General features: G+C 47.6%; 1 protein-coding gene across 3 annotated transcripts in view; it reads right to left on the reverse strand.

The window, feature by feature from the left end:
• Positions 1 to 282: 282 nt before the first annotated feature.
• The window catches only part of CDYL2 (chromodomain Y like 2), a 195,355-nt gene continuing 175,969 nt past the window's right edge, over positions 283 to 19,668 (reverse strand). For all 3 annotated transcript variants that reach the window (XM_077890933.1, XM_077890932.1, XM_077890931.1), the window contains exons 5-7: positions 14,227 to 14,437; positions 9,574 to 9,717; positions 283 to 6,911 (exon numbers count right to left, since the gene is read on the reverse strand). In XM_077890933.1, the coding sequence (XP_077747059.1) occupies positions 6,753 to 6,911; positions 9,574 to 9,717; positions 14,227 to 14,437 (514 nt within the window). In that variant the 3' untranslated portion in view covers positions 283 to 6,752. The remainder of the gene's footprint in view (positions 6,912 to 9,573; positions 9,718 to 14,226; positions 14,438 to 19,668) is intronic.

Raw genomic sequence — 19,668 nt, forward strand, 5'->3', positions numbered from 1 at the left:
GGCAACCTGTGCGAGTAACCTTCCACACATACCAGGGAAGGGATGAATGCTCATATCCACCCCCCTGAAAAATCATCTGTGGGTCACCCCCCCCCCATTCTACTGTCCTCTGATGTCAAACTGTTGCTGCCCAGTGGCTACCAGCCTGAACCACTGAAGCCTCAAGCCAGGAACCCTGATACCGCTATAAGCATCAGTGTTTCAACCCCCTGGGGGCCCAGAAACTTCTCTGTTCAGAAACCACAGGTCTGTGAGTTTTGTGGACACAAGCAAATGCAGACGAAGTTTCAACCTTTTTATTCAAAGCAGCTTCTCACAATGTATAAATACTGCATATTAGCACACATGAAAAATACAACTTCTAAGGCACCCAGAAATGTGTTCATACACGTTACAGGACCATTCACAAAGAGAGTGTACAATTTGCTCTAGACAGTCAGCATTTGATAAGTCAGAAGATTATTATCCCTCAGTACTGCACCCAGTCTCGGGAAATATTTACAACGCAGTGAGAAAGGGTCAGCTGTACCTGCTTTATAATTCTATGAAGTACTCATACTTACAAATATTCAGAACTAGTTAAAGACTCTCCCATGATAACCTGGCAAAATAAAACAAGTAGCCTAATTTGCAAAGGTCTCCTTGGATTTTGGTGTGTGTGTGCGACACCCACAATCAAATCCAAACACTCCTAGGGTGGGCTGGATAAGTTTTTGGTAGCCTGCTTCATTATCAGAAGTTTGGTAATAAGCCTTACCACTAGAATACCACTTCTTCAGCATCAATCAATTCTCAACCAGTTAATGGATTGGTGACTTCATCATGAATGAAAAATGGAGCATCCCTTGGTGTGAGAATTGAGGGAAATTCTTCTCATGCCAAACAGGAATTGGAATGGGTCAATGAAAAACAAAAGCAGGTGGAAATTTAGCAACTGCAGGATGCTGCTCAGTGTAGACATATTTTTTTTTTTAAAAAAACCTCACACTGGGGTCCCTACTCAGATAGAACAGTCTACACTGGTCAGATCACCTGGAAGAATGCCAGACCTCCATCTTTTATGATATGGATAAAGGCTGGGACTGCACAGCAGAAACACCCACCTGAGATAGCGAGTTTCAATCCGAGAAACTCATCTTCAGAGCCTTCTCAAGGTGAAAACAAATCCCTCTGCACAGCCAGCCAGGTTGGTGGAAGTGAGCTGCTTTTCTGTGCCATAAAGCATGCACACCTCTGTCTGGATGTGCCTAGTCTATGAAACACGTGCTTTGTTGGAATAATGGAATTCTTTGGTCCTTGGTTTTATGAAAGGCAATATTTTCACAATCCTGTCAACATGGACATCAGCAAATGACTTCCAGCTGGGACTAATGGCACAGGGACAAATTTAGTACCAGATGGAACACTCTACAACCTCCAGACTTCCTGAAGTCCCCTAAATGAGCCAGCTCCAGCATCAGGTCAGGTGCTGGGCCAGTGAGGCATGGTCAATCCAGACAGACACCTGCGCTGAGGCTTCGGGTCAGATGTCAGTTCTTTGGACTGCCTCACAAACTGCAAACGTTGGAGGCAAATCTCCATCCTGTTGGTAGAACACTTACTAGAGATGCACTCGATAACTTGACGTTGGCCAGATGATAGCCCTCATCTCCAGGCATCTTTAAAGCCTTAGTAAGGAGAATCAGTTGGCAGCTAGGGAAGTGTGGCCAACTGAAAAGAATCACAATTTTTTAAAAATGTAAGTCCAAATTCTAGGTAGTTTTATTAAATCCCAGACACAGTGGATGCACCACCAATGAGCTCCATGACTTATACTCCACTAAAACAGCCCTGGGTGAACGGACTCAGCTAATGTGATGTTCTTCATCTAGTTTGCCTTTGCCCTGCTAAACTCAGGTTTAAGTATGGCTTAACACATATAGTTCATTGATAAGACACTCAGGACACATGGGAATGCTGATTACGTAACTGAAATTGACTTCAGATTGTCTACACAGTAAGACTCACATGTAAACTTTGTTAACACCTCTCAAGGAGTGCTGACCTCAGCCAGGCTGGATGGTTCCAGGTCATCCAAAAGGGACCTAGGGTCAACCACCAAGGTCAGGAGCAGGAAATGCCATTTATACAGAACAAATGATGGACCAGCAGCCCTCCCTGTGACCATGTCTAAACCATGTGAATAGTACAAAGGTGGCTCCGGAAAAACTGTCCTTGGTCCATTCGTATGGCCAAAGACAATCACCAAGCTGCCTCTCTGGCCCCTGCCGCCATCAGCTCAACCAAACTCTTCAGATTAGCCATGATTTACAGACTGCATTGAGTCTATCAATATGGCTTACATTGCTTGGAAGAAACAACAACCCGTATTACCCTTTTTATCTTTTTTTTTTTCTTTTTTCTTTTTTTTTTTTTTTGCAACAAGCTTAAGGCTCTGTTCACAGACTCCATCAACTGCCACACAGTGAGACTTTATGGGGAGGTCCTAAACTACATATGTAGTTGCAAAGGTTGGAAAATTTACTGATCCTAATGGTAAGGCTTATCCACAAATTCAATACATTTTCAAATTATACTTCAAACTCAATTACTCTGAGAAAAAGAAAATTAACCTGCTCTCCAATAATAGAAGAGCAGTAGATTCTAATGAAAAAATAAAATAAAACCATTGGCACCAAACCAGTATGTTATTTTTTGAAAGAACAAGTGATGTTAATGGAAAAGATTGCCTAAAACGCATATCCTAACTTACCACAGAAATATAAAAGTTTATATTCTGAAAATATATACTGTATTAAAGTCTGTAAGCATTTCAACCAAAATTTGCAGAAATAACTGAGCAACACTTATCTACAACAAAAATATACATGCAAGACAACCCCCAAATGGTTTCCCTTAAATATCTACAAAGGCAAAGTGTAGATTTTTAAAGATTATACAAAACCATTTACAGAGAATAAAATAAAATACTTAAGAAATCTCATTTAGAGTCTTAAATACTGTGTATATTAGTGAGAGTGTCTAAACTAATATGTACAACAGATCTAAGTGTCTGAATACAGAAACACAGAAGAGAAGCAATTCTGCATTTTAAATATTCACTTAGGAAGATTTGAAGATGTTTCTGTTTCTCTTTAAAAAATTTCCACAGAAACTAGATTGGAAAATTGCATGAATGTGACTCAATTTCAAATTAAAAAAGTTTACAAAATCTTTTAAACCAACAATTAATGGGAAATGCAATTCAGCATTCAGTCAAGGCTTTTTTTTTATATATTTTTTTAGTGTGGATATTTGGAGCTACAGTTGTATTGATCAGAGTCCATTTTGATCATTATTTTTCATCCTCAATACTAAACTTCATACGGAAGAAACATATTGTTATGCTTCAGAGAGAACATTTCCTAGTTTAATCTATACTGAACAAGTCTAACATTTTAAATCAATTCTCTACCACCTTCTCAGTTACCCAATTCCATTCTTAGAGGGTAAGCTTGATGGTTTCTGCCTACAGAAATTATTATTTAAAAGCAGGAAGGGACACGTGGGTACATCAGCATTAGTGTGTGGTTTCCGAATGGTGAGGAGCTCTGACCACCTTGGCAAAGTTTGCACAAAGCCCTCTTGGAACAGGACTGCTAACTCCAGTGGCTCCACTTAAAAGATGCTGTGTGCTAATCGTCTGGGGCTGGAGTGGAGGAGGAAGGGGAATTCTAAAGCATGGGTCACAGCGTGGCAAAGGGTGGGTAACCTACAAGTTTCCTTGACTGAAGCAGTACCCTCACTTCCCACCCACAGTGGTTCTTCCAATCCCAAGGTTAAGTCTGGGTGTGGACTGTCAGGATCGGGCAGTTGCTCAAAGACCTGCTTAGGCTTTGGGAAGGGACAGACATAGGGTGGGCTTGAGGGAAAGCAGGGTAAAGAGAGGGGAGAAAGGATCCGACGGGTAGAGAGAAGGTGTTATGACCAAAGATAAAACTGAAAACCTGAGCCCCCTGTCTTAAGAAAGCTTGGAGGATAAACCCTGATACATCCAAAGGTCTGGCACGTTCCATCTCAGGTCACTTTGCTAGAAGTTCCCTGGACTTCATCACCATATTGTCAAAACAACTATTCAGAAAGTGGAGAACTCAGCAGTGCAGTCTACCCTGCAGCAAGCAGATTTAACTGACCTTTGTCCCATTTGTGGAACATCCTCCTTGAGCGGACTGGATAGAAACAACCAAAACACGACCATCTTTTAAAACACTTCCTGTTATACCCAGAACCTACAAATTAACAGCAGGAATTCCACCCTAGTAATGGTTTCACGTTCTTACCCTATCATCAGAGATCCTTCCAACATTTAGAAGTTTGGACCTGTGATCCAAAGCTAAAACATTTTAGGTCCTTTCAGCAGAGAACAGAGAGATAGACATTGAACTTCCAAACATCCTTTGCCATCCCCAATTGCTTCTATGGCTTCTATAGATAAGTAGATGGGAAACCTGTCTGCCCCAGAAAGTACACAGAAGGCACGGGGCTCTATCTTTAGAGGACTTAGCAGTGGTGAAGAGATTATCTGCTACCACACACAAGAATACGGTCTGTCCAGGGCTCCGGGAAAGCCTACATCTGCTTTCTCAAAGGAAGAGACAAAACTCAAGTGGAAATGGGACTTGCAGGCATCTGGGCAAAAGCCAAGTGTTTCCCTACAGTAATCCCCAACGACCTAGAGCTTCAGTTCCCGCAGGATCCCACACGGACCGAGCAGAGGACACTGGACTTGAATTCCATCTTTCTCTGGCTGGATTCAACCAAGGTGGCTGTCCCCTGCCAGCTCCAGGGACAAGATGACATAGACTCAAGAAGAAGGGAGAAGGTGAGATCCCTCCTAAGATCATGGGAGAACTCGTAAGGAGGGAGCCAAGGCCATCTTAGGGATGGTGTCCAGATGAACTTCACAGGAAGATATCTCTGGCCACAGTGTAGACACTCAACCTGTTCTTAATACACAAGGGAGACAGAAAACTATAGCAACAGGCCTCCATGTTCTCAGCCTGCCTCTCCTCCCTGCACCGTGCACAGAGCTCACTGCTCCACTCACTGTCTCCAGCAAGGGCCAAGGCAGGCTGCTGACCACAGACAAAAAGAAAAGATGAGGGAGGCAAAGGAGACTCTGAGAATACTCAGGGGGCATGATGGACATGGAAACTCCCCCACTCTGAGAATCTGACTGACCCACAGAGCAGTCAAGCCTTGTGTAGAACACGTCATTTCTCTGCTCCAAACTTGAGATCTACCTCTCTCACCAACCCAAACCCAAACCAACCCCTGCCCCTTCTCTGCAGCTAGCTGATCCACGGACTTTGGGATGATGGTCGAAATTCAGATGTTGGGGTCCCCATCCTGGGACAGGAGACCTCATCCCTGGTTATTTCTCCCTGATGTAAGTAAACAACTAGAAAAAAGATAGATCATTTGGGCTTCTAGACACAAAATGATTCAGACCTACCGACAGCTCAACAGAGCAGGAGCTCTTCCCCCACTTCCCCTGGAAGGCCAAAACCAGATAATGCTGTCCACATCGAAGAAATGGGACTCTGAAATCCAAGTTCAGTCATTTGCCCCAGAGAAAAAAGGCTCACTGTAGACAATATGCAATGGCTAGGCAGGGCCTATTAGCTCTTCCTGACGTCACAAATTAGGGGCTGGGTATGTCTCAGTATCATTCAGGCTAGAAGCCCTTTTATCTCCTTCAAGGCAGCAGAGTGAAGAGATAACACTCCTATAATTTCTCCTAAGAACAGGTATTCAATTATTAGAGCTGAAAACTGTTTTACCGAAGAGGATCTGGTGCAGAGCTATTCCTTTTATCCACAGGGATCCTTCCATTTACATCTCTCTGACTTTTATTTCTGTGTGGTTCATTGCTAGAATGCACCAAACGGCATGAACCTTGTATGGGATTTGGTCCAGGGCAGTATGAAAATAATATCTGCGACAACGACAGATATCATAATATATAAACAAAAATAAATAAATTAAATAAGTTTGATTAAAGAAAAAATTTCCTAGTAGTTCATGTTTTTGTAAAACTAGCTTTACATATAATACACATAAATTATCAGAATGTCCACTTACATCGTTTTAAAAATATATATTTAACAAAACATTCCTAAACGTACAATATCTGGGTTTGCAAATCACTCAATTGGGTTTTAAGACCAAGCCCTAAAAGTCACACAGATTTGCATCAGAGAGAAGACTGAGGCTGGCTCTACACAACCATTTTGCTCATCGGTCTGGAAATTGCCTAAGATTGACCGTCCCCTGTCACCAGATCCGCACCTAACCAAAGAGAGCCATACAGCCAAGTCTCCAAAGCAGAGGCACTGTGTAGACACAGCCTGAGTCAGAAGGATGGGGAGAATTAGTCTTCCCCTTCCTGGACCGGGATGGTGCATTTCAGCAAGTGGGGAGAAGATGATGGTACCTGGCAGAGGCCTGGGAAGATATAGCCCTCAATAGCTCTCTGGCCAGTGGAGGGGCAGGGGTGGGGGGCAGGGGGGAGACCGAGTATGCTGTGTTTCCCATCTGTTATACAAAATCAAACCAATGCAGAGCAACCAAAGGACAGGAGGAAATGGACACAAGAGAGACACCTTGACAAAACTCCTTAGCCGGCGCACACCGTGCTCTGATGTGTGAAGCACAGGGCAAAGCTGGAAGTCAGGTGCCCTCAAACTCTGGAGCAGGTGGGCTGGGGCTCTTCAGACTTCGTAAATTTTGTCCTGCAGGTAGCTGAACAGGGAATCCAGGCCCTTGGAGGAGCTCCAGAGCTGCTTGAGCATGAGGCATTCTTTCTCGTTCACATCTTCAAGCACAGACTTTAGGAAGCTCCGAACAAGGCATTTCGACTCCTCCAATACCTGAAGGGAAACGCATAAGCTTCATTAGCTGGCACCAGGGTATCTGCTCCAGAGGAATATACTCGGCCTATGAGGCATCAGTTAACCTTCCAATGTCCAAAGCCAGAGAAGACTGCCTCCTTCGTCCAGAACTTCCCAGGCCTGTGTCCCTAGCAGCGCCAGGAATGGGTTCCAGGCGTGCCAAGGTGTTGCGCCTTTTGTACGGGTGTCACGAAAAAGTTTGGGCAACTGCTTTCACCTCCCATGCTTCACCGTGATTAGCTGCACAACAGTGACAATGATGCCTAACTGAAGGATAGTTGGCATTACAGAGTAAGATAAGGAACTGACGGCTGTCCAAATATCCACAGGACTCACCCCGCCAGCAGGCCCTCTAGCTTAGGCTTAGTAGTAAGAGCAGCAGCAAGAATACGAGTGATTGTTGTAGTAATGAGTAATGATAATTGCAATAATGGTAGTGATGTGCAATAACAGTGATGACAATAGTAATAATGCTACAGTATTATCATAGCAATAACAGTGGAATGTTAGTAATGGCCTAGTGAGGATGGTGGCGGCGGTCATGATACTGTAGTACTATGGCAGTAACACGGCACCAATGGCAGTAAAAATCATCACAGTAATGAGTAATAGCGATCGTACTAATCGCAGTAATAACAGCAATGCTATTAGAAATACATATGAGAAGTACTTTCCCCGATTTCTTTCATTTCATTCTCATGATAACTCCATAAATAGGTAGGATTTTTATCTCCACATTAGGATGAAATGATGTGAGCTCAGTGGAGTAAAGGTGCCCGGGTTGCCTGGCGCATGTGGCCTGCAGACACCTGGCCAACTGGGGACAGGCCACGCGGCTGCCTTGCTCTGGCACAGGCACTGTGGGGCAGTGAGGCACCTGAGCACCCTTCCTCGTGCCTCCCTCTACTCTGCTGATGTCAAGGTTTCACTTCACATTTTCCCCAAGTGCTTTAAGAGAAAAAGCAGGACCAAGGCTCCCTAGCTGAAGCAGGCTGGAATGAGGATGGGATCTTCCCACTTGGCCCGGGCTGGAGGCTAAGGGGAGTGAGAACAGCTGGTGGACCAAGGCCACCTCCTGCCTCACAGGAATTCCCCTGAAGAACCCCATCTCCCAGGTTGCAGAGCAGAGTCCTTTCTCAAGCCTCACCCCAAAGCTCTTGAATTCACAACTGCTGACAGGAGAGATTTCCTTGTAGTATTTCTTCAACAGCTCATCCACCTGAGTACCTCCGTTGCCCAAAGACCAGACTCTTCCATGGAGCTTTGAGGCCTCTCTCCTACCTTCCTTCTCAACTTTCATGTCTCTCGAGTAGCCTGTGAACCTGCTTCCACCACCATGAGTCTCTGTCTAAACTCCACAGGGGTTTTCGGACTCCTGTGCCCTCACTCACACTGCTTCCTCTGCTTAGAATGTCTACATGCTCGTCAGTGCTGCTGATCCTAGAGTCATCAAACATCCCTGTTTGCTCAAGACCAAAGGGATTCCTGAGATGTGGGATTTTCAGTGCTAAAACCAGGAGAGTCCCAAGCAAAGTGGGATGAGTGGGTCACAACAGTTATCAGGAAGATTAAAAGAGAATCACATAAAGGGATTAGCAGAGTGCATGGCTCATAACAGGAGTTCACCAATGATGCAGGACCACCACCACTCTGTCACCATCACTGGCACTGTCAGGCTTCTGGGGAGGTGAGCTTACACACAGTAGGTGTGCAATCAAGGCTGATGAGGCAAATCGAAAGAGGCATGGCAGCCGGGGGTAGGGGTGGCAAGGGGGAGAGGCATGGCAGCCCGGGGTGGGGGGTCAGTGGGGAGAGGCACGGCGGCCAGGGGGTGAGGGTGGAGGGGGCAGGGAGGAGAGGCACAGTGGCTGGGGGTGGGGGTGGGGAGTGGGGGTTCAGCGCAGAAGGGAGAAGGAAGGGACACTCAAGGGTCTGACCCCGTGAGTCCAGCACAGCACCTCCTTGACCCCAAAGCAGACAGAGCCCCAGCACCCAGGGCCCTATTCTCCCAAACCACCTTCCTCATTTCCTAGACTGGCCCTGTGGCTCCAGGAGTGGCCTCTGCTCCACTTCTCAACAGGGTATTTCCATACCTCACTCAGAGTGATTTTTCTGAGATAAAATCGACACTTAATTAAAATCCGGCGGTTCTGCAGAGGTGTTATTTATTTATCTATTTTTCAATGTGTCTTCAGAGTCCAACGGCGATGTTTAAGTGTGCCATGCACTCAGTGGGTAGAAGAAATGAAATACAAGGATGGCGTGTACTGGTTTCTCTCATCTCTAGAACAGTTTAACACCCTTTGTCCTTATGTGCCTTTGTTTCTCATATTCTTTGAAAACTACAGATGTTTTGTGCTTCTGTGTGTGTCTGGAATTTTGTTTTAAGGCAATGCGCTCTACCCCCAGAGTATTAGTCTCTTCTCTGAGGTTTCCAGACGGGACATAACGGGGAATATCTAAGAATGCCAACTGTCCATCTCAGGGTCTAAGCTCTGCACACAGAGAGGGGGCATTTATGGTTTTACACACACACCCTCCATGACCTTTAGCAAGTCAACTAGTCCCTTTCAGCCTCATTACCCTCATCTGTAAAATGGGTCTGTCGCAAGGACGAGCACACAAAGACATAGGAACTCACCACCGCGCTGCAGGAGGCCATCTCCTTGACCCGCAACATGACCTCCTGGCTGAATGTGGTTGGCCAGAAGACCTGGGACACAAGTCCCCTGCTGCACGCCTCCTGGGCAGTGAGCTTCCGCCCACAGAAGAGCATCTCGTTGGCCTGAAAAAAGCAAAGGCAGGGGAAGGCTGAGAGCCCAGAGTGCCTTTCACATCGTTTAGCGAGGCCTGGACTTGACGTGAACCATGGGTCTGGCTCTCTAAGGCACAGTTATGGACTGGCGGTCAGATAAGCTTTGGGAACTACATGCAAACACCTGCTCTGTGAGTAGAGCGTCCACAGCTTTCCTTCAATTCCCAAACAAGCTGTGTCCCTACTGTGGGTCCATCTGCCCCCACCCCTCTTCACATGTGGCAGCGGATCCACAGGAGTGGGCATGCGCCTTAGGCTCGGTACAGTTCAGTGCTAAAAGCACAGCCGTGACGACTGGTCCAGGGAGGCACAGATATGTGCCCTAGGTAATAAAGCCCCCCCGTGAGGTTTCTAAGCTAGAAGTGATGGGGAAGATCTTTCTTCCTCCCTGGTTGCATGCTAAAGTCATGGAGCCCATGGGCAGCCGCTGCTGTGTCCCCACTCTTTGGAGAGGGGGGTCCACAAAGAAAGGAGGGATGGAGAATGAGAGTCCTAAGCTAAGATTCCTGGATCCCAGCATCCCCAAAGAAGGCTCTGCTCCCAGGTTTGCAAGTTAGGGCAATCAGTGCATTCTTTTCTTCCCGCTTTAAGCCAGTTAAAGTGTCTCCAGCACTGGCAGCCAGAAAGGTCCTAAATAATACTCTAATACTAATGCAGAGAGGCGCATCTCTCCTGGTGGCCCCGGGGCTGCGCATACCTCTGCCCAGTTGTGAAGGGCAAAAAGCACCCTCCTTACCTGACCCTCCCCTCCCTGTCTTCTGTGGTTTCCTCCAAGCCCTACTCCCCCAAGAATTTCCTTTTGCTTTGTAGTTCAGAGCTGTCATGCTCCTTCTGGGAGGAGCCTGATGGATAAGGTCCTAGGCACAGATAGCACAGTGCAGTCACCACTAAAACTTACCAAGTGACTCTCCTGCTGATAATTAGGGTATGATGGTTACCACCATGTGATGGGGTACCTACCTCCTTCAGGATAAATCCCCACCACCTTCACGCAGCAGACAATCCCTGCCCTGACCTGCCATCCATCTGCCTGCCCCTATATGCTAAGCCTCTCTTGGATCGATGTTGAAATGCCAGGCTCTCTAGGCTGCTGGATCTATGCATGCGTTTTCCCCTTTGTTCTGGTTGTCACTGATGGGTCATGATGACCCAAAGGACAATCTTTCACGCCAGAGTAGAGAAATTTATCAGGTTGGTAATGAGCCTACAGCATGCATTTGGTTGGAGGTTTGAAGACAAATCTATGTCATTATACTTATTCAGAAACACCTCTGTCTCCAGAAGGAGAAATGAAAGGAAGGAACACAACAGAAGGAGCCAAAGAGGACACAGTCGGCAAGAACACATCCCCGTCAGCAACATTCTTGGAGTTTCAGAAATGGTTGAAATAAAGAGAGAAAGAAAGAGATAAGACTGTACAATGTTCACATTTCTGCAACCACAAAGGACAGGGAGGAACAGGAGTGGCACCGAGTCTGGGCAGAGCGCAGTGGCCGAGATCAAAAGGGAAAGTGTTTGCTTCCTGGGCTCCCTGCCTGCCTCATTTTTCTGCCACTGGACTGTGAGCAGCCTCTAGCAGCTCCAGGACCGAGTTTCTGAATCCGAAAGGCCTCACTGATCCCACCTGATGGCCCTGCTGCACAGACTAGGTGGTGCCAGTGGGCGTGGGGCTGCTAGGGGTCCCTGCTAATCTTGTACTTGCCCTTCCTGTTTTGTGCTACCATCAAAGAGTGACAAGCCCACACGGAAGGGGCAGAACAGGGCTTGCAATCTTTCAAGACTCACTTGGGAGGTGCCCCTGCCCAGGAGCTTTCTTTTTCTAAGCACCCGTGAACCTTATCACAGTCCAGCAGCAATGGCCACTTGCGGGGTTCCCACCCTACTCCCCAGGTAAGAAGGTCACAGTTTACAGGACCAGAGCAGTGGAAAGCGCAGGCTGCAGGATCAGACACCCCTGTTCAGCCTTCTGCTTTGCCCTGTGACCCTATGCAAATCTCTTTGCCTCTCTGTTTATTCATTTCTAAAGTGGGTACCAATTACCACCTGTGAGGATCCAATGAGGTAACAAAAGAGCAGGGAAACACCACACCAGTCACGCATTAGCACCCACAGGTGGGATTACCAAGGGTGCAGCCTCCATGTTATTCATCTTTGTACTTCTAAGCAGATAAGGCAATGCCAGGTGTCTACTGGAAGCTCACTTAAGTTTGTGGGCTGCAACAGTGTCATTTGTGTGACAACAAAACAGTGTCATAATTACACTTCGACTCTCTATAAACTCTATAAAATGTAAGGCAACAGGACCTACCTTTGCAGGTGCTCAGAAGAGTAAATGAGACCATCATGTGGAAAGTGACCAGTAACGTGGCTGGCACACAGGGGATGATCAGTGCAAGCTTAGAGAATCTTCCTGGGACAACCCACTCAGTCCTTCGTTATCAGAGTGCCCACGTAGTTTTGGTGTGTAATGCAACACAGTGGACACATTTTTCAGAATGGAAATATCAAAGAGAGCAGGGAGCATCAAAATGATTAGGCAACCTTGTACAGAATCTCAGTACCAGCAATGCTTTAGGGAGGATCCACTAAGTCCCAGCTGCAGCTGGCCTCCTGAGAGTTTCACCCTAGGCCCTCAGCCAGGGGTGGGGAGAGATTGGATCTCAGGAATCCTAAGGATGGAAGAGGCACTGGACTCAGTCTGCTGGGTGAGGAAAGCAGGTGATAAGTGTGCTGAGCCCACAGGCCTGTGGAGTCACTTGGGAGTTATCTTGTGGAGTTGTGAGATGTGAATGTCAAGGCCAGAGACCAAACAGGAAAAGGAACAAGGACTGGGTCATTAAAATGCTCTGAGCTTTGCCTAAGAGCTCCAACTCGAACCAGAAGACCCATCAAAGGCTTTGTGAGAGACTAGCAGATAAATTCCTGGAGGGCCAAGGAGAAGTCACGAATGGAGAGGATGGAGGCAAGAGTTTCCAGGAGCATCTGTCACAGCAGTGAGCAAACAACATCAGAGCTGACCACAGACTCACTGGGTTCAACAAAAAGGAGGTCACTGGTGTCCCTTGCAATGGAATATGGCAGAATTTTTCTTCAATATTAGACAGAGGACCTACACATATGGGTGCGGGGACTTTCTAGAACCGGTCTAGAGGAGGCACCGGATCTGCTTATTGCCCTTCTTAGAGAGACAAGCTGTTACAGGAGATGCAAGCTGAGTTCAGACAATACTGTCTTGCAGACATCTCCCCAATTTCAGATTTACTCTTTGGATGTGGGTCCTACTTATGACAAACCAGTTAAGAGCACAGACTCTGAGACCAGATAGTCTGTGTTCAGATCCCATGACTGCCACTCCCACGGTGTGACTCTGGACAACTCACCCTCTCCGAGCTTCAGTCTCCAATCTGTCACGTGGGGATGACAACTGTTCTACCTTAGGGGGCTATAGGAGGATGCACTGAGTCAACGGCTCTCAAGCGCTGGCCTCACTGCGTGCTTTCCAAGTGTTATTATAACTGGCCCCTGACCACACTTACTTCTGGTAGCTGGCACAGAATCTGACTGCAGCCATTCACTCTAACACCACTCTGACCACTTACTGACATACAACATGGAAAGTTCCTTAACTTCTCCAATCTGGCTTGCCCTCTGTGCAATGGAAACCATAACATGTGGGTACTCCAGGTGGGAACTGCCTGTGAACACCAAAATCCCTTCCTGCTTTTAGGACACACAGCAAGACTACATTTCCCAGCCTCCCTGTAGGTGGGTGCGGCCACACATTGGAATCCGGGTCTGTGAAATGGGAGCAGAGGTGAGATGCCTCTTTGCAGACCTGGCCCATAAAAACCTCCACGCTCTCTCTTTGCATCCACTGGTCCGAAGCAAAAGTGGGTCTACCAGATGGAAGACGTCTGGGCCCCTGGTCAGTGTGGATGGCTACTACATCTGCATTGGACTGCGGCAAGAACCAGAAAGAAATGCTTGTTGTTTGTACGCTAGGATTGTGCGACTGTTAACAGCATAGTCCATCCTAATACATGGTCTTCTCAGGTTGTTGTGAAGAATAAATGAGCTAGGGTAGGCAAAATGCTTAGATAAGCAAACGAACTTAGCTTAAAATTCTATGTGCTTTAACTAGTTAAGTGCCTAGGTAAATGAACTAACTGAATTAAGTTAACTCAGGTGAAAAAAGTATATGTTTGATAAGTGAACATCTTCATTGTCCCCTCAGCCTTGGGCTACACCTGCTGCTGGCATCTGGCACCAGTACTCAAAGGCTCTGAGACCAGCCTGACCTCGTCCCAGCAACTCTGGGGAAGCAGAGGCACTCAGCACATTACACAGGGCAGGTGCACCTCTGGATTTCTTATTCACATGAAGGGCCATAGCCTAAATCCAGGACAGAGAAGGGGTCTTGTGGGACCCAAAGCCACGTATCACAGAGAGAGATCCTGCCCGAGGAACAAGGGAGCTTACCAGTGCGACGCCCAGGATCTGGGGGAAGGTGTATGAGGAGCAGCCAGCGGGCGTGAGGCGGATGGTGGCATAGGGGGTCTGAAACCAGGCCTTCTCGCTGGCCCACACGATGTCGCAGAGGGGCAAGATGGAGGCACCCAGGCCCAGGGCAGGCCCATTGATCGCAACCACGATAGGCTTCTTAAACTGGATAAAGGCTTTCACAAAGTCCCTGGGAGAAAAGAGAAGACCTTCTTTAACAGGTGGCCAGGCTGCTGAGACCTATTTGACATCCTTTAACCTGCCAAGGCTGAAATAAGCTTCCCTGGTGGGGTAAAGCACCCTCAGGTCGTCAGAGGGAAGTGGGTGCTGGGCAAGGGTCTCACTCTCCTGAACACCAAGCCACTAAGCTGCAGTCACAGGCATGGCACATTTGGTGGTTGGTGGCACATTTTTAGAAAGAAATTCGTGGGCTGACCACATGCCCCACTTTGTCTAGATGGTCCCAGGTCACACCCACTGTCCCACTACTGCACCCAGCTTACCACTCCCTGGATGCTGACAAAGTATAACTATCCTAAAGAAGACAGCCTGAACATCAAGGTTCAGAACCAGAAGGAGAGCCAACAGGAGGCCGTCACTAGGAGGCATATTTGAATGAGACAAAGACTGTTCAATAGCACTGGCAGAAGGTGGAATGGCCAGCACTGGGAGGTATGAACCCCTTGTCATTGGAGGTATTCCAATTTGGGCTGGATGACCACTTTGGGTGATACTGTAGAGGGAATTCAAGCTTCAGGGGGCGGGCACAGGTAAGGATGGATGATATGTAACATTTCTTTCACTCCTAGGATTGTCTGATTCTGAATCACCCAGAGATGGCAGACTCATCGAGGGTGGTTCTAGAATGCTGACAAGGATCCATATGTTGGGGTGGCTTTAACCAAAACTGGGGGAGGACACTGACCTTTCCCATAGGTATGAGGCATCTGGGATCATGGCTCTGGGATTAGGAGACATTTTCCCCCCTCCCCTTCCTCACAGAGCAAGTGCCAACGTTCATCTGGACCAATTAAGCAGAGCCAACCCTACTTTCTTTGACCTAGAATGCTTTTCGCCTTTCCCATAGCTGCTCTATAAGATTTATAAAATGTTCGTAGTCATCTGGACATGGAGGAGAGATCCAAGATGTCTAGTAAAACCTGAATCCTTCATTGTTCTCAGGTGGAAGCTACCAAGAACTCACAAGAATAAAATCCATGCTCCTGCCCATGGCCTCAGTCTGCTTCCGCTCACCCCTCCAGGTGCATCTCTTGTCTCCCTCATGCCTGTGCACAGTGCATGAGCTACACAGGCCTTCTGAGGGTTCTTGGAAAACACCGGCATCACAATTTGCAATTATCCTACTTATTTGCTAGCTTACTTATTTTTGGATTTTCCTCCCTCTTCAGCTCCTTACAGAAACCCTCAGGTCTGCCTGGTGTATGGCTTGGTGCCCATCTGTACTAGAGTTCACCCTCAGTAAATAACTGCCAGATAGATAAAGGAGGATCTCAGAAAGAGAGCGGAGACTGTGATGTGCAGCAGGGATGCACTCACTGCTTGCCGGACCTGCTTTCCCACCCCTCCTCTTTCTGAATCTGCTGCTGGAGCACATTTCCCCATCTCCCTCACAGATGGCTGTGGCCAAGTAATCCAATGCCAGCCAATGGAATGAGTGGAAACCTATGCACAATTCCAGGCCAGGACAAGGAAATCTCCCATCATGTTGCCCACAAACCCTTCCACCTTGACGGGCATGGCCATCTTGGAGGGCATGGGCTGAGCCACAAGATGGGAGGAGTATGGGCCCTTGAGTCACACTTAGAGGACAGTCACAGGCTGGTCAGTAACATCCGCTTTAGGTTCCCAAATATAAGTAAATTTTTATCATAACTGAGCCCAAATACATGTATTTGTACGTTACAGCAGCTAGTACTTCACTGATACAAACATCCATCTGATTTCTCCCTTCTCAGCTGCTAACATCCCCCTGCAATCCTCACCAAAACATGTGGGCATCAGGGTAAATGGTGGGATTGGATTCCACTGTGAGAAGCCTGAGTGGAGGGCGTCTCACAACCTATATGTTGTCACCTGAGTATGCACCCTTGCCCTAAGCTTGAGGCATTCCGTCTCCTGACTCTTGTGTGGGGATTTGTGAGTATAAGGTAGAGCTCTCTCAGCCACTGCCAGTCCCATTTCCTGGCCTGACTTCCTAACTTCATGGCCTCAGTCATTGGCCTTAATATATGCTTTTTACCAAATGCAATTTGGAGTCCACACGCTATGTGGGGCTTCTTGGCAGGGTCCTTGGAGCCACAGGGTCTGAGTGATCTGGGGCCAACATTCCACATCTAAACCCCTTCATACAATTCCAGGACCTTGAATCTCAGAAGTTGTAAAGGACTTCAGGAGTCGTCAAGCCAAATCTTCCACTCAGTGCAGGATTCCCTCCCCAGCCTCATGAGGATCCACCATTCTCCAGCAGCTGCAGAACACACTCAGTAAAGAGGGTCCTTCCCTATCAAGATGACTACCTGCTGTGGACTTCATGAGGGCTTCTCTAACTTTCTCACTCTACCCCAATCTCCACACGGCAGCCCCTCAGGAATTCATCTTGGCCCTCACAACCTTAAGGGAATATACTGTTCCAGAGCCCAGAACCTTCCCTCTGTGGTCTCCAACCTGAGCTCTGTGCAGAGGGATCTCACATCCTGAGGAGGGGTAAGGGGAGCTAGTGTGCCCAGCTCCACTCCTGCACCCTCACGCCATCCTGTTTTGCTCCAGGCTGCCTCATGGGTTCATGTCCTGGATATGAAAATGCAATGCACAGACCACTCTCCCCATCCTCTTCCTCTCACTCAAGCAGATCTCTATCACAAAGGCCCAGTGGACACAGAAGCCTGACGGCAAACAGGATATTGCATTACAGATGCTGCCGCTTAGATATCTGATCCTGACTCGGGTGGCGGGACTGTGCGGGCAAGATGACTTGCCATCTTCCTTAGCATCAAAGTCCATCAGTGCTGCTGACTCTGGCTCCAAAGCTTCCTCCACTCAGCCTGAGTCCAGTGGCCTCTGCCTGTCTGAGCATTAGGCTGCTCTGATGTGGCATAAGGAGCAAGAATTTTGGGGTCAAATCTCCACTCTGCCCCTAACCAGTAGTGAGATCTTGGACAACTTACTCTCTGGAATCTCATTTTCCTCCCTGTCAAATGGGAAAGCCAATGGTTTGTTCCCATAGGGCCTCTGGGATTTAAAGGAGACCGTGCCTGGCATGCAGGACCCCTTGGTCAATACTGCTTATATTATTATAGTCAGTGCACCTGCTGGGTAGGGCAGATGCTGCTCTTGCTCCACTCTCAGTGGTCAGTAATCCACCCCTAGGCCAAAAGGAGATGCTGAAGCAATATTCTACATACAGGGATGTCTGGATTCCACCTGGAGCAATTAGCATTCCTTGTGGGGCTACCTATTCCCTTTAACCAGAGCCATAGGGTGCAGCTCTCCCACTGCCAAAGTTCAGAGCCAAGCCAGCCAGTATGAGACCTGTGAGCACCAGCTACACACAGCGATAGCCATCCTGGGGCCCACAGAGGGGTGCTCTTGAAACACACTCTCCAGTGAGACCAGACTTAGCTAGCACTCATGGCTGGACATAACAGTATTAGCAATGAAAATAACTCCTTACACCTGTTCTAAGTATGAACTATGTGCTGGGTCAGTCTAAGTTTCTCACGTGGGTTATTTGATTAATCTTCATCCTAGCAACCCATCAGCAGACTATCACATCATCTGTGAGGAGTTCAGGTGAGGGCAGTCTCTCTTTCAGGATGGGGCTGACAGCTTTGTTTGGGTCCTGGACAGAAGCCTGTGCTGAATGAATCATCTGAGCTCTTCTCACATCTGTTAGTTCATTCAACAAACATCTGCAGAGTGAACACAGTGTCCTGGGTCATGTGTGTGTGTATTTTTTCTAGGAAACAATGAGGATGGGGTGGGAGTGGTGCTGGAGGTGCTGTGGCTGCAACATGCCCAGATCCTGGAGGTCAGCCCATCCAAGAGCATGCATGTCCCCAGAGAATTGCAAGGGCTGTCAGTAGGTTTTAAGTTTCTGTGGCCAAAATACGTTTCAGCCATCCTAGACTTTGAACAAAGTTCCTTCACAAGAGACTTCTCAGACTAAAAATATGTTAATATGCCTGGAAAATCTGCAGGAGCAAGGACAGAATTTGCAGCATGGCCCAAAGTAATTTATGGACAGTGCCATTCACTCACGATGCTTCTCTGGAAAGCTGCACAAAATTCTCTGGGAAATGCTTCTCTGCCACCTTGTGTCCCAAACTCCGAAGCATGGCTGCCAGGGGAAGCACTCCAAAGTTTGTGGAGCTGGAACCTCCCCTAGGTGCTTGATGATGATGGGCAAGGCACATTTTCTGACCTCATGGGCACTCTTCTCTATGGGGCCATACTGTATGCACTCCCATCTACCCCCTTTAAGCTCCTCACCCACTCTTGTTCCTTCTAACACAGTGGAACTACCAAGGGAACTTTAAAAAGCAAAGATGTGCTGGCCCCACCCCATGCTCACTGATTTGGAATCTTCTGGAGTTGTCAAGCAGCTGGGTTTTAGAGAAGCTCCCTGTGGATTCACTATGCTATTGGGTCTGAGAACTACTGGTCTAGGACACATCCCCCATTCCCTCTCCTGGTGTCTCTACAGGCTCACATATTAGGAACCTCCACTCCCTCTGAACACTGGGAAGAATTCCCTTTGCCACTTCCCTCTCTACTCTGCCTAAGAGAAACTCACTTTTCTGATGAGACAGCAAATGTCTTAAATCCTACTGCCTGCGTTTCTCAAGAAGTCAGCTAACGCATTCAGAATCTCCTCAAATTTGGGACTTCTGGAAATCCAGCTAATGCCTCCACTGAAATCCGTAAGCCACATGATGGCTATGGCCAAGGCTTTCCTCAGGCCAGAGAGATGGGCACCCTATCTGATGGTCCCACAAACGGAACGAAGATTACTGGGGACCCTGTTGCTCTCCTTGCCAAGTGATTAGGCAGCTGTTAAAAGGCACAGCTAAGTCCAAGCAGGGAATAAACAGCTGTGGATGTGGCCAGGGCTGTCTATAGCCAGGAAGCTTGGGAGGGGCATGCAACCATGACGCCTTTTTTAATAACAGCATTAAGACATTTTGTCTCTTTGGGCAAGAATTCTGCAAAAGGAAGCACACACGTGTTTTGGAGCATACTTCATTGGATGCTTCACCCTGAAGAGGGGATGTAGAACTCCACCTGTGGCAGCATCCCCATGTCATCTCTTGGAAACTCCGTATCTCCTGGAAGGCTCCCACAGCCACATGGGAATCAGCCTCCATGTAATGCTGCCAGGTGCAGTGAGCCTGGAAGCCCCAG

The sequence above is a fragment of the Canis aureus genome, chromosome 3, assembly GCF_053574225.1.
Source record: "Canis aureus isolate CA01 chromosome 3, VMU_Caureus_v.1.0, whole genome shotgun sequence".
Lineage (NCBI taxonomy): Eukaryota > Metazoa > Chordata > Mammalia > Carnivora > Canidae > Canis > Canis aureus.